Raw genomic sequence first — 14,019 nt, 5'->3', positions numbered from 1 at the left:
GTTTCTTTCTTCTGTTGAACACAACGGAAGATATTTTGAAGAATGTTGGTAACCAAACAAATGATGGACCCCATTGACTTTCATTCTTCAGAATATCTTCCTTTGCGTTCAACAGAACAAAGAAATTTGAGGGTGAGTAAATGATGACAGAATTTGTATTTTTGGATGAACTATGCATTTAAGTGATAAGCTGTTTTCCCACAAAAGCTGTTTATTCAATGCATTAAAAGCCTCTCCTCCATTGACCCTGTGTACCGTAGCGTTATACTATTTTTTGATAACCTTGGAGGCTTACCTTAAAATGGCTTTGGAAAAGTTGCTCTCTGGCTACTTTGAAGCGTCTATAGTGTGGGAGTGACATAGGTTAGTTGTGCGTGAAAGTCTCTAAATCTCAAACCTCTGGGGAACCATCCATTTTAAAGATATGCTGAACAGAGGAGAGTCTGCTGGCAAAAAGAGAGCGTGACAGAGCTCGTAATAAAATGAAAATCAACATTGGCTTGGCTTTTCAGAGATGGCGAGAACTGAGATTTTTTTAGATGCGATCTCATAGTACAGCATTATCTATTTTGAAGGGTATAAATGTATGATTTGATTTAAAAATGATGTTTTATTAATGTGTGCTGTAGGACCACCTGGAGATCCTGGGCTCCTTGGTGCCGCCGGGCCACCTGGGGATAGAGGGTTGATGGGTATACCTGGTCTCCTTGGTGATTCAGGAGCATCTGTAATAGGTATGAATAATCATAAATATCATATTTTTATGGCATTTGTATATTGTAAATCATAGTTATGGTCTTAGGCTCAAACCTTCTGTCTGTTTCTCTTTCATTTCTCGATTCTCGTTCTAACTCTGCTCTGCTTTGCTCTTAGGTGCAATGGGTGAATCTGGTCTCCAGGGTTTCAATGGACTCAAAGGAGAAAAGGGTGACCCAGGAAAAACATATGGGTCACTCTTAAACTACGGTAATATTTCAGATTTTTTCCCCCATGTTATGGCTGACCATAATAATACTCAGCATTCTATTAGACATTGTAATATTTGAAACAATATTATGTGTGTGACTGACATGTTAAGGCCAGTTCACACCGTACAGACAAACGGCAACAAACACCAACAAACAAGTCTGTCGGAGTTTGTTGGATCAGTGTGAATTTTTTTTCATAAAATTCTAAATCTAACAGCCAACTTGTTTGTTGCCGTTTGTCTGCGCAGTGTGAATTGGCCTTTAGGGGCAAACATAAAAAGTTGGACTGTACTGAAGGCACATTTTCATTATATATACAGTATATATTAAAAACTGTCTGTTACTGTCACAATATCACTCAAGGGAGACAGGAATACCAAAAGAACTAAAACTTTATTTATACACTAAAGTAAATCCAGAACAAGGTAGATGCAAAGGAACAAATCAGGATACTCTTAAAACTCATAACGGAATAAACTCAGGATAGTCTTGAACTCAGGATATACAGTTCACAGTCACAGATTCACTTGAAGCTTGATTCGACTCACGAACGCTTGAAGCTAGATTAGAATAAACTCAGGATAGTCTTGAACTCAGGATATACAGTTCACAGTCACAGATACACTCGCAGATAGTTTGTGTGACCTCACTCACAGAAACACATGAAGTCCTCTCTCGGACGATCCTTCGAATATCACTCACAGAAACACATGAAGTCCTCTCTCGGACGATCCTTCGAATATCACTCACAGAAACATAGGAAATCCTCTCTCGGATGATCCTTAGAATATCACTCATAGATGCACTGGAATCCTCTCGAGTGGGGAACACTGAGCCACTTGCCGAGGACCTCTGGAGCCAGTACTTCAAATATCAAAGGTAACTGGGAAACAGAACAAGACGTGATGTTTAATACCCGGCACCGAAGGAGTGAGAGCAAACCGCTTATAAAGGCTGGGGATGAAGTGATAATGACGTGATGGAGTTCAGCTGCGGTGATGAGGGAAATGATTGCAGGTGTGGTGAGGATCCAGGGGGTTGCTGGGAAATGTAGTGTGAGGGACCGTGACTGGAGCGGGGAAAACCATGACATTACTCCCCCCTCCCCGAAGGCGCGTCCTCGCGCCTAATAACGTCGATGGGAGGGGGGGTGGGCGTCCTGGAGTTCTGTCCGGGGGAACAGGGAACCAGGGACCAAGGACCAGGGACTCCAGGATGGTACCAATGGCCAGAGTAGAGCCGGCCCGAGTGGTCGACCACGGAGGAGCAGGCAGAAGTGTCGACCACTCGGTCAGATCAGGCATGAGGACGGCCGACCATGGCGGACCAGGCAGTATGGTGGTCAGCCACGGCGGAGTAGGCAGGGTGGAGGTTGGCCACGGCGGAGCAGGTGGTATGGCAGACCGTGGCCAAGCCTCAGTAGCCATCCCTTTACTCCCCTCCCAAAAAAATTCAGAGCTGGCTTTGGGGAGCACCGGGATGGGTGGAGCCATCGGCGAGGGAGACTCTGGGCTGGGCAGGACTGGCGGCGAAGGAAACTCTAGGCTGGATGGAACCAGTGGCGAAGAGGGCTCTGAGCTGGATGGGACCAGCAGGGAAGAGGGCTCTGAGCTGGGCGGAACCAGCGGGGAAGAGGGCTCTGAGCTGGGCGGAACCAGCGGCGAAGAGGGCTCTGAGCTGGGCGGAACCAGCGGCGAAGAGGGCTCTGAGCTGGGCGGAACCAGCGGCGAAGAGGGCTCTGAGCTGGGCGGAACCAGCGGCGAAGAGGGCTCTGAGCTGGGCAGCGTTGAGGGCTCTGAGCTGGGCAGCGTTGAGGGCTCTGAGCTGGGCAGCGTTGAGGGCTCTGTCTCGTGCTTGAAGACTGGCTCTGGCTCGGCGGACACGACGCTCTCAGTCTCAGGCTCGGCTGGACTGGCGCGAAGTGCAGGCTCGGTTGGACTGGCGCGAAGTGCAGGCTCGGCTGGACTGGCGTGAAGTGCAGGCTCGGCTGGACTGGCGATGTGCTCTGGTTCGGCTGGGCAGACGACTGGCTCTGGTTTGACTGGGCAGACGACAGGCTCTGGCTCGACTGGGCAGACTACTGGCTCTGGTTCGACTGGGCAGACGACTGGTTCTGGTTCGACTGGGCAGATGACAGGCTCTGGTTCATCGGGGCAGATGAATTGAGCTGGCTCATCTGAGCAGATAAATTGAGCTGGCTCATCTGAGCAGATAAATTGAGCTGGCTCATCTGGGCAGAGGATTTCTTTAGTAGGTACTAGACTCGGAACTTGACTTAAATCAGACTTGACTGGGCTAGTGGGATATGGAGCATACCGGCGAGTTCCCCGGACGGACATCAAAGGGGGGTCGATCAACTTGGATGCCAGATCGGCACTGTTAGAAACAAGCTTGCGTGCTTTGGGCCAGACGATCCCCGCAACCGATCCAAGGCGGATACTGAGCTCCTGCTCGGTGGGTTTGACTGGTTTGACGAGATGAGTGGTTTTGGTGGGAAACGCACACTCGGTGGAAAAGCTGTCCCAGCAGACAGATATCGCCTCCCTCCAGCCTAGCCCTGAAAGGTCAGGGAGCGGTCGTGGGTCAACGTACTGGGCCCCGATCCGGTAACAGGCTATGATGGTTTGATCGCTCAGACCACAGTCAACCAGCAGAGAACAAAATCCCATCGTGAACTCTAACAGATCGCGGCTGTCCTGAGCCAGCCCCGCGATCAGGTTCCAACACATCCTGAGCACTGAAGCTGGATCTTACTATGTGTGTGGCCGAGTATTCTGTCACAATATCACTCAAGGGAGACAGGAATACCAAAAGAACTAAAACTTTATTTATACACTAAAGTAAATCCAGAACAAGGTAGATGCAAAGGAACAAATCAGGATACTCTTAAAACTCATAACGGAATAAACTCAGGATAGTCTTGAACTCAGGATATACAGTTCAGTCACAGATTCACTTGAAGCTTGATTCGACTCACGAACGCTTGAAGCTAGATTAGAATAAACTCAGGATAGTCTTGAACTCAGGATATACAGTTCACAGTCACAGATACACTCGCAGATAGTTTGTGTGACCTCACTCACAGAAACACATGAAGTCCTCTCTCGGACGATCCTTCGAATATCACTCACAGAAACACATGAAGTCCTCTCTCGGACGATCCTTCGAATATCACTCACAGAAACACATGAAGTCCTCTCTCGGACGATCCTTCGAATATCACTCACAGAAACACATGAAGTCCTCTCTCGGACGATCCTTCAAATATCACTCACAGAAACACAGGAAATCCTCTCTCGGATGATCCTTAGAATATCACTCATAGATGCACTGGAATCCTCTCGAGTGGGGAACACTGAGCCACTTGTAGGGATGGCTGACGCGAAACAGTCGTTCCGAAGCTTTGCGAGATCCCGAAGCGCAGATGTTTCGAAACACTGATCCGAAGCGTGATTCAAAACACCCATGTCACGTGACTATGGCCAAACGAAGCCTCGAAGTGTTTCACTAAGTGTTTCATCAGGTGTGGTCCGCCGAATCAGCGTTTGATTGACACGGTCGGGAACAGACCACACAATCGCACATCTGTATAAAAGTGAAATCAACGCATATTGACCTCGTGGGGTTTTGTGAGAGGAGTTTGATTTTGAGATAGCGGATTTTTGGTGATATAGTGACATAGTGCGATTTGATTAGTTATAGGCTATTTAGGCTTACATTTAAATTTACACAACACATTGACTGATAGGCTAGAGACAGACAGAGTATACATATAGTGACACATTAATAGATACATAGATATAAATATATATAGACAGCTAGATTAATATATAGATATAGATAGATTATAGATACATATATAAATACATAGATGGATTATAGATAGATACAGATACATATTATATCTAGATACATATATAGGTACATATCTAGATACATAGATAGATTATAGATACATAGATAGATTCATATAGAGATAGATAGATTTGGATAGATAGATAAAATGGAGGCTCCCCAGAAGAGATGCCGTACATCTGTGGTGTGGGAGCATTTCCGTTTAGAAACCCCAAATAAAGTGAGATGTGTGTATTGTGATCGGCAGCTAGCCTACTGCAACAATACATCATCCATGATGCGCCATTTGAGGAGAATTTGAAATTTGTGTATTTGCCCAGAACTCATGATCCACTAACTTACTGGAAAGAGAGAGCAGTAATCTTTCCTCATTTGTATGTCCTTGCTAAAAAATATATTTGCACGTCAGCAACAAGTGTCCCTTGTGAGAGGATTTTTTCAAAGGCTGGAGAAATTAACTGTAAAAAAAGAAGTAGGCTAAATCCTTCCACAGCAGAGAAATTAATATTTTTTAATAAAAATCTCTAAAAAAGTGAGACATTGTGGCTTGATTTATTTTATTAATATTCATTTTGCAGGACCAAAATAACATTATGCACAGTGAGGAGGCTACAGGTTACAAGCTTCACATATTAGAAAAATACAATAATAAAAAAACAACACATTATTTTAATGGCTCGTCAAGGTTAGTCAGATCAACACCTGCAAGTGACCACTAGGGGTCATCGTTGAGACGGGTGTCGGATTGATTCGAAGCCTCGAAACAATATGGAACATTTGCTTCAACTGTTTCATTGCTTCACGAAGCCTCGATCTGCCCACCACTAGCCACTTGCCGAGGACCTCTGGAGCCAGTACTTCAAATATCAACGGTAACCGGGAAACAGAACAAGACGTGATGTTTAATACCCGGCACCGAAGGAGTGAGAGCAAACCGCTTATAAAGGCTGGGGATGAAGTGATAATGACGTGATGGAGTTCAGCTGCGGTGATGAGGGAAATGATTGCAGGTGTGGTGAGGATCCAGGGGGTTGCTGGGAAATGTAGTGTGAGGGACCGTGACTGGAGCGGGGAAAACCGTGACAGTTACAGGGGGAAAAGATTATTTATATGGGGTGCAGAAGAAAAACCCATACTATGACAATCCTGGTGAGTGGATGCTACATAAGACATACAATATACTTGCACTACTACTAACAAAAGTTTGCCATTGGTGAGATATTTAAATGTTTTTTAAAGAAGTCTCTTATTCTCACCTAGGCTGCATTTATTTGATCAAAAATACTGTAAAAACAGTAATATTGTGTAATAATATTGCAGTTTAAAATAACTGTTCTCTAGTTTTATATTTTCTAAAATGTAATTTATTCCTGTGATGTCAAAGCTAGCTCATTACCTTAAAAGTCCATAGATATCGCTGTCTAACCCAGTTTTCCTGTTTATTCATGTGACGTTAGACATAAAATCTACTGTTTTCAAGTTTCTTGAGCAGCAAATCATCATATTAGAATGATTTCTGAAGGATCATGTGAAGACTGGAGTAATGATGCCATAAATCCAGTCTTCACATGATCCTTCAGAAATCATTCTAATATGATGATTTGCTGCTTAAGAAACTTGAAAACAGTAGATTTTATGTCTAACGTCACATGAATAAACAGGAAAACTGGGTTAGACAGCAATATGGCTAGTTCTTTTATATTGTTGGTGTTTTATTCAATTAAAAAAATCTAAATGTTAGTGAGAAGAAGAAAAAAAAAATAACTTTTAGATATAACTCTGCATTTGTGATGGGCATCAGTTGCGCTCATCTTTGCTCGCGAGTAAGGCATCTCGAGTAAACCCGCTTTATATTTAAAGAAGCACATACAAAAGACCTGAACCGGAAGTGATGCGACCTGTTATACAGAATACAGAAGTTTGTTGCTCATAACCCGTTTTGCGCTGCTTAACATTTTTTTCTCAAGGATTCTTTGATGAATAAAAAAGTTCAATAGAACAGCATTTATTTGAAATTGAAATCTTTTGTAACATTATAGATGTCTTTACTATCACTTTTGATCAAATTAATGTGTCAAATGCAATTATTGCATATTAATTTATTTCAATGAGAAACCTTAGTGACCCCAAACTTTACTGACCTAAAAAATGGTAGTGCATTGTCATCGTGCTCTTTCCATTTAAAGGTTGTATCAGCGATTTCAGGCCCAAACATAAATGATCACATTCATCTAATCTTTCCTAACGATCCGCTAGCTGCCCGCCCCATAAGCAGGCCGTCAAAAAACCGCGTCTCTGTAGGCAGCCTAGGCTCTGAGATCTGCACACAAAAACAATTGGTTTCACCAACCACTCAAAACCAAAATAAATAGTATTTCAACCAATCACCGACAGGGGTGGGTGTTGTGAGGTTTTGCGCTTGTGACTCCGACTTCACGTGCAGCCATGCATGATTTCACACACCCTGTCTGTGATTTTTTGACGGCCTGCTTGTAGGGTGGGCAGCTAGCGGATCGTTAGGAAAGATTAGATGAATGTGATCAATTATGTTTGGGCCTTTTTGGGGCCTGAAATCGCTGATACAACCTTTAAGACAGAGAAGAAGAGATATTTTTATATACTTTTGTAATGGAAGTTAATAACATCATGACTTTTCATCTAGGGGAACCTGGAAAACGAGGCACCCCTGGACGTAAAGGACGACAAGGAAATCCTGGCACTCCCGGTGAGTGGATATACTTTTTTTTCCTCGCATTCTTCCATTTTCCATTGTCTGTCTTAACCAGCCCCGATGACATTGTGATTCAGTCACATTAAGCTATCTGCACATACCTGTATAAAATGCATGTTAGAGGAAGTTTACAATTAAACTTTTGAGAGCATGTAAGCATTTACCTAGTTCCCTTAGTGCCTGTCTACTTTTGTGATTGTCTTTTTCATTGCAATGTCTTTTTTATACTTTGACATATTTTCATTTGATTTGTATTTAATTCAAGTAAACATTTAGCATGTTTAATGTAGACACACTAACACATTGTTAATTTTGTAGGTATTATTGATAATGTACATGTGTGTGCATCATCAATGAAGTTATTGTATGTCCTTGTAAAGCATTGTCATAATTGTTTGTGTGCCTGCCCGCATGTTGTTTTTGTGTGCATGTCCATCCTATCATGATGTCAACATTTGTCTCGTCATGTGTTTCGAGTGAACAGTTTGCGGTGAGCACAACATTTTAACTGTCACATGCTACATTCATTTATCCAACACATTTAAGCAAGTAACATCATACCTAAATACATAAGACATTACACTACAGTTCAAAAGAAGTACAGCTAATACACAGTGATGAGAGTATCTGTCTGTGACGTAGGTTACTACTGCCTTCCTGGAGAACATGGAGAATCTGGACTGGTTGGAGAGAGAGGGCCTTTCGGATTACCAGGTGTCCAGGGGAGAAAAGGTGAGTTTTGAGACATTGACATTTGATCTTAAATTGATGATAATATAAAAATGAATGTTTCTTAAGCAGCAAATCACCCTGATGATGAATGATTTCTGAAGGATCATGTGACACTGAAGACTGGAGTAATGATGCGGAAAATTCAGCTTTGCATCACAGGAATAAATCACATTTTAAAATATATTAAAATAGAAAATAGTTATTTTAAATTGTAAAAATATTTCACAATAATTGACTGAAGCTTTGATCAAATAAAGCAGCCTTGTTGAGACTTCTTTTGATTTTTTTTTTTAATTACCCAAAAATTACCCCCAAAAATTACTTTGAAAAGTAGTGTTAAGTCAGTTAAATCAGAAAGAGCAGTTACATTTTTGAGCAGTATATGTTTTTACCAAAATGTTAAAACCAAAAAAACATTTATTCAAAAATTTGTTGAAATATATATAGTACATTTAGTCATTTTTAGTCATACATTTTAATAATGACTTAAGTGTCCAATAACTTTTTAGTGACACTATTTTAGTGACTAAGCTATACTATATACTATAATCTATGATTTATCTCATTAATAGGTCTATATCGAATATGTGCACTTTTTCATATTTTTCACAAAAAAAATCAAACACAGTAAAATATTTTAAAGTGAGCAGCTTGTTTTTTACTGAAGCATTATCAAATTATCCAAAATATGTAATAATTGAACGATTGATCAAACGTGAATGATTGATATGAATGTGCAGAACCTGCTTATAAGTATAAGAGCATCTTATAATGGTGCTGTCCATGGTGCTGCTTAATTCTGGTTCTTTTGTCCTAGCTGTAAAGTTGTGTGTAGTGTGTATCAGTGCCCATTAGGGGGCGGAAAAGCATATTTTCTAACCACAGCATGAGCACCTGTGCTTAATATATTTTTTGTGTTCCCTTTCAGGTCCTGATGGGGGATGTGCATGTGACCCACCTGGTGATCTACCTGGCGATCGTGGTCCCCAAGGCCCTCCGGGTTGCCCTGGTGATCCTGGGCGAAAAGGGAACCGGGGTCCGACTGGTGATGTCGGATTCATCGGAGAGAGGGGCGTGGGAGGTGTTACTGTATGTAAACCTGGTTGAGATTCAAAATAAGTTTGTATTCTGCTTTTATATGTTTGTATATCTAAGGATTTCTTTTTGTTTGTGTCTGTTGTTGTTTCTCAGGGTCCCAGAGGCTTCGAAGGTGTCCGAGGGATTAAAGGAGAGAAAGGAGGTGTTATGGTGTCATGCACAAAGGGTGAAGCATTTTTGCAATTTATAGATTATTGTTAGATATGTTAAACATTTTTAGACTAACCCAAAATGGTGTAACAACTAAGGTTATTTTCAATGGAATAATAAAGCATGAATTGGTTTGATGTTAAATGTTTGATAGTAGAATTGCAGGGCAGTTTCTTGATCCCTGAGCATTATGCCAGACTTTTGACAGAGGTTTTTTATTTCTTCTGATTTTTCTGATCAAGTTATCCATCAAATCCCTCATCTTAATTTTACATGTGAACCGGCGTGCAATTATCAGAAATTGTAATGGAATTTTTGCATCATGTTAAAGGGGTGAAAGGTGACCCAGGATCTATTGGACCATGTGGAAATCCAGGGCGTAATGGGAAGAAAGGGGCTGATGGGAAGATTGGTGCTCCTGGAGATCCTGGATCTTTAGTACGTCATAAACATTCATAAAAAAGTTGTGCTGTACTCTCTCTATATATATATATATATATATAAGACTCCTTAACTAGTTACAATGTGTAATGAGCAATTAATATCATGTCATGTAATTGGACAGTTCATTACTGAACCTTTTCTTCATATGAATTTTGGATGATTTTTATGTACACGTACAGTAATGTACAGACATTAATTTCTTTTTAAAACCCCTTTTTCTCTTCCCAGGGAGATAATCTTTTTGGACTGACAGGTGACAGGGGATGTCAAGGAGCTGTTGGTGTGAAAGGCTTCAGAGGTCAAACTGGTCCTCCTGGACCATGTATGATGGGGTCAAATGGGCGACGAGGGCAACAAGGGGACCCTGGACCTCAAGGCCAAACAGGGCCACCGGGTCCTAAAGGGATTCAAGGTAAGAGTCACAGTGCTGAGTAAGGTTTATATTCTATGTGATAAATTGGTATCAAGCCACTATTCCAGCTGTATATAGTCAAAACAAATTTGTTGTTAACTATTGTTAACTTCTTCCATAATGCTAGTATGGAGGAAGTAAAAAACAAAACAAAAAAAGATTTGTACACTACCGTTCAAACTTCTGCCATCAATACAGTTGTTTGTTTAGTTTTTTTCAGCAAGGTTGCATTAAATTAATCAAGCGTGACACTCAAGACTTTTACATTATTATAAAAGATTTCTATGGCAAATAAATGCTGTTCTTTTTAACTTTCTATTGCTCATCCTGAAACAAGTGTCACCATTTCCACAAAATATTAAGCAGTACAACTGTTTTAGCATTGATAATTATAAAATATGTTTCCTGAGAAGCAAATCATCATATTCAAATGATTTCTCAAGGATCATGTGACACTGAAGACTGGAGTAATGATGCTGAAAATTCAGCTTTGCCATCATGGGAATAAATTATATTTATACAGTTGTTTTAAATTGTATTTTTGATCAAATAAATACATCCTTGGTGTACCTTAAGACAATTATTTCAGAAGCGTGAAAATTCATACTGACCCCAAATGAACAATAGTTTAAGTAAGGTTTTTACTTAATTGGTCATTTGTAAAGCACACGTCTTGATTGTTGATGTTCTTGGTAGGTGATACACTGCCCTGTGGGCCTGGCATTCTTGGAGCCCCTGGTTGCAAAGGAATGCCTGGATGTAAAGGTAACATATATTAAAAGATTTTCTGACGAAAGAGTGTGAAAGAAGGATGGTTGGAAAAAAAGACTGAAGGAATAACAATAATGTACCTTAAAGTGTAGAGTTTCCTCAAAGGTTCCCTGTATGTTATATTTTACACACTCGCTTTTGCTCATTATTTGGTGCCAGTAATTCTGGAGCTGACATTCAGACAACCATTCTGACATAATGTTAATACAGAATTTAACTTAATTCATGAATTACTCAGACTTAGTGACATAGTTATTGATGTTTTTTCGTAAAATGTTTTGGACTAATGATGTTATTCTGTTGTGTGACAGTGTTGAATGTCTTCAAATTGCAGTATGAATTTTGCAGCTCAGATGGCTGATTAATGATCAAATACAGTTTATGGCCAAAACTAATTTTTCCTTCCAGGTGAGAAAGGTACACTTGGAAATCCAGGATACCAAGGAAATACTGGACCAGATGGTCCCAAAGGAGAGAACGGAGACCCTGGTGATTTTGGGTGTAGCGGACTGAGAGGTAGAGATTATAAATATAATTTGAGAGCTAGTCACATGTTTGAGGTTTTGGTGCATTTTCATTTTTGTTGAACTTTATGAATTATGGATTACTTGATTATGCATTACTTGAATAAACCCTCTTTGATTCTATTCAACATAGGGGTTGCACAGACTAGTCAACTTTAATGCTCTGCCATGACACTTTAAGCTCGACGTCGGCCAGTTGCTGATCATGGCAATAGATAATAAATAGGAAGAAGATAATAAGGAGATAATAGGCAACAGGATAAGAACTCTTCGAAGTCCACTTTTACGTTCTGTTTCCAACAGTTAAAATAACAAATAAATGCATACTCAGAGAGCTCTCCACTAGATAGATATGTTTGATTTTACCTTCTGAATGCTCAAAATTGATATATATCAACCATAGCTGTCCTCAAGGCAACCCGCGCTCGAGTGTCAGCTCGAGGTTCAGGCTTATTTGTTCATTAATGACGTCATCAGCGACTAGTCGATGTCGACTATGTCAACCCCTAATTCAAAATACGTTTATTAATTATTCTATATCTGCATGATTTATCCACAGTATCAGCTTGACTAGAACGCATCCATTAGAAAAGTATTATAAATCGAATATCTCTGCCATATCATTCGCAGGTCCATGTGGATATTTAGGAGATCCAGGTGACACTGGCCCCGACGGCAACAGTATAAGTGGCTCACCTGGCACACCTGGATTTCGTGGACCCCAGGGTCTGAAAGGGTCTTTTGGAGACTGTGTTATTGGGGCTCCAGGACCGATGGGCCCCTTTGGGGTTCAGGGATGTCAGGGCCCTAAAGGTGTACCTGGACCTCCTGGACCAATTGGATTGCAAGGTACTGCATTGACAGTTAAATAATATCTGGCGAACAGCAGTATGATTATGATATAAAGAAAGAAATAGTATTTAAAGGTCACTGTTTTGAAGATGTAAGATGTTTTGCACAGTCTAGTTAGTTGTTAGTCATAAGATCACAATAGTAAGGTCCATTAACTAAAATTATAAAATTATTAAATAACTTTTTCTGCAGGTACACCAGGTATTCCAGGACGTCCTGGAAGAAAAGGGGAAAAAGGAGAGGATGGTAATCAAGGGGCACCTGGTTTCCCAGGTGGGGGACCAGAAAAATGTGACAAAGGACAAGCTGGTCCACCTGGCGAGACAGGAACACCAGGCTTTTGTGGACAGAGAGGTCAGTAGAGACCATTGTATCGACAGAAGCTTGTTAGGATTGTTCCAATAACAATGTCACTTTTCTGTGTTAGGCACCCCTGGAGAGAAAGGATCACTTGGGGAGCAGGGACCTCCAGGCATTGGAGCTAAAGGAGACCCTGGTAAGACTGGTTTCATGGGCATTCAAGGATGCACAGGCCTTCAGGGACCTTCAGGACTCAAAGGAGACAATGGAAATCCTGGATTTACTGGACCAAAGGGTAAAGAGTCTTTCCACAGGTCTTGATGTGCTTTAGGGAGTTTATTCAATGAATGTACCCTGTTATGTGACCTTATTTAAACAAATGCCTAACTATGGTTTGTAACATTTTGGTTGCCTGAAACAATTTACAGTTAAGATGGATGTTACTATCAATGTTCTATTTTGTTAGAAATAGCAAAGTTGCTGTTGATCAAAAATACAGTAAAATTGTGAAATATTATTACAATTTAAAATAACTGTGACTCTATTTTAATGGTAAAGCTGAATTTTTAGCATCATTACTCCAGTATCGTGTCACATGATCCTTCAGAAGTCATTCTGATATGCTGATTTGTTGCTCAAAAAAAGAAAAGTCTTTATCAATTCAATTACATCTATTACATCAATTACAATTGATGAATAGAAATTACACATGAACTGCATTTATTTAAAATGTAAATATTTTGTAACATTATTGTCTTTATTGCCACTTTTGATCAATTTGATGCATCCTTGTCAAATTAAAAGTATATATAAAAAAAAAAGTTTTCTGACCCCAAACTTTTGAATGTTAGTGTATTACATTTATGTTGACATTAGCTTCAACACTAAAATGTGTTTGGCCAATTTCTTTGTAATATATAAAATATATAACATTTCCTTTTAAATGTGTGTGATTTAGATATTTAGAGTAAAAAAACAAAGAAGGTGTCAGAGGGACACATGATTCTCACCTGTCATATAACATCTCAGGTTTGCCTGGATTTCCTGGTCAATATGGCTGTGCTGGCAACACAGGGCAGACGGGCCCTTTAGGGGCTCCTGGACAAAAAGGCCTTAGGGGTCTGAATGGATTTCCAGGTTTCCCAGGGAGAAATGGAACCAAGGGACGGAAAGGTACTTCAA

At 40.6% G+C, this 14,019-nt stretch overlaps 1 protein-coding gene across 3 annotated transcripts in view; it reads left to right on the top strand.

Annotated features, from left to right (window-relative positions):
- col4a4 (collagen, type IV, alpha 4) overlaps positions 1–14,019 on the top strand; it is a 73,062-nt gene that overhangs the window by 45,205 nt on the left and 13,838 nt on the right. For all 3 annotated transcript variants that reach the window (XM_082179078.1, XM_082179079.1, XM_082179080.1), the window contains 14 exons: positions 630–734; positions 874–966; positions 7,486–7,548; positions 8,197–8,286; positions 9,215–9,375; positions 9,478–9,550; positions 9,866–9,972; positions 10,207–10,390; positions 11,087–11,155; positions 11,570–11,677; positions 12,316–12,534; positions 12,730–12,891; positions 12,965–13,132; positions 13,867–14,010. In XM_082179078.1, the coding sequence (XP_082035204.1) occupies positions 630–734; positions 874–966; positions 7,486–7,548; positions 8,197–8,286; positions 9,215–9,375; positions 9,478–9,550; positions 9,866–9,972; positions 10,207–10,390; positions 11,087–11,155; positions 11,570–11,677; positions 12,316–12,534; positions 12,730–12,891; positions 12,965–13,132; positions 13,867–14,010 (1,746 nt within the window). The remainder of the gene's footprint in view (positions 1–629; positions 735–873; positions 967–7,485; positions 7,549–8,196; positions 8,287–9,214; positions 9,376–9,477; positions 9,551–9,865; positions 9,973–10,206; positions 10,391–11,086; positions 11,156–11,569; positions 11,678–12,315; positions 12,535–12,729; positions 12,892–12,964; positions 13,133–13,866; positions 14,011–14,019) is intronic.

Source organism: Leuciscus leuciscus (genome assembly GCF_965113295.1).
Source record: "Leuciscus leuciscus genome assembly, chromosome: 9".
In the NCBI taxonomy this organism is placed as follows: domain Eukaryota; kingdom Metazoa; phylum Chordata; class Actinopteri; order Cypriniformes; family Leuciscidae; genus Leuciscus; species Leuciscus leuciscus.
The sequence above is the reverse complement of the archived record's forward strand: the minus strand, read 5'-3'. Positions and strand labels throughout refer to the sequence as shown.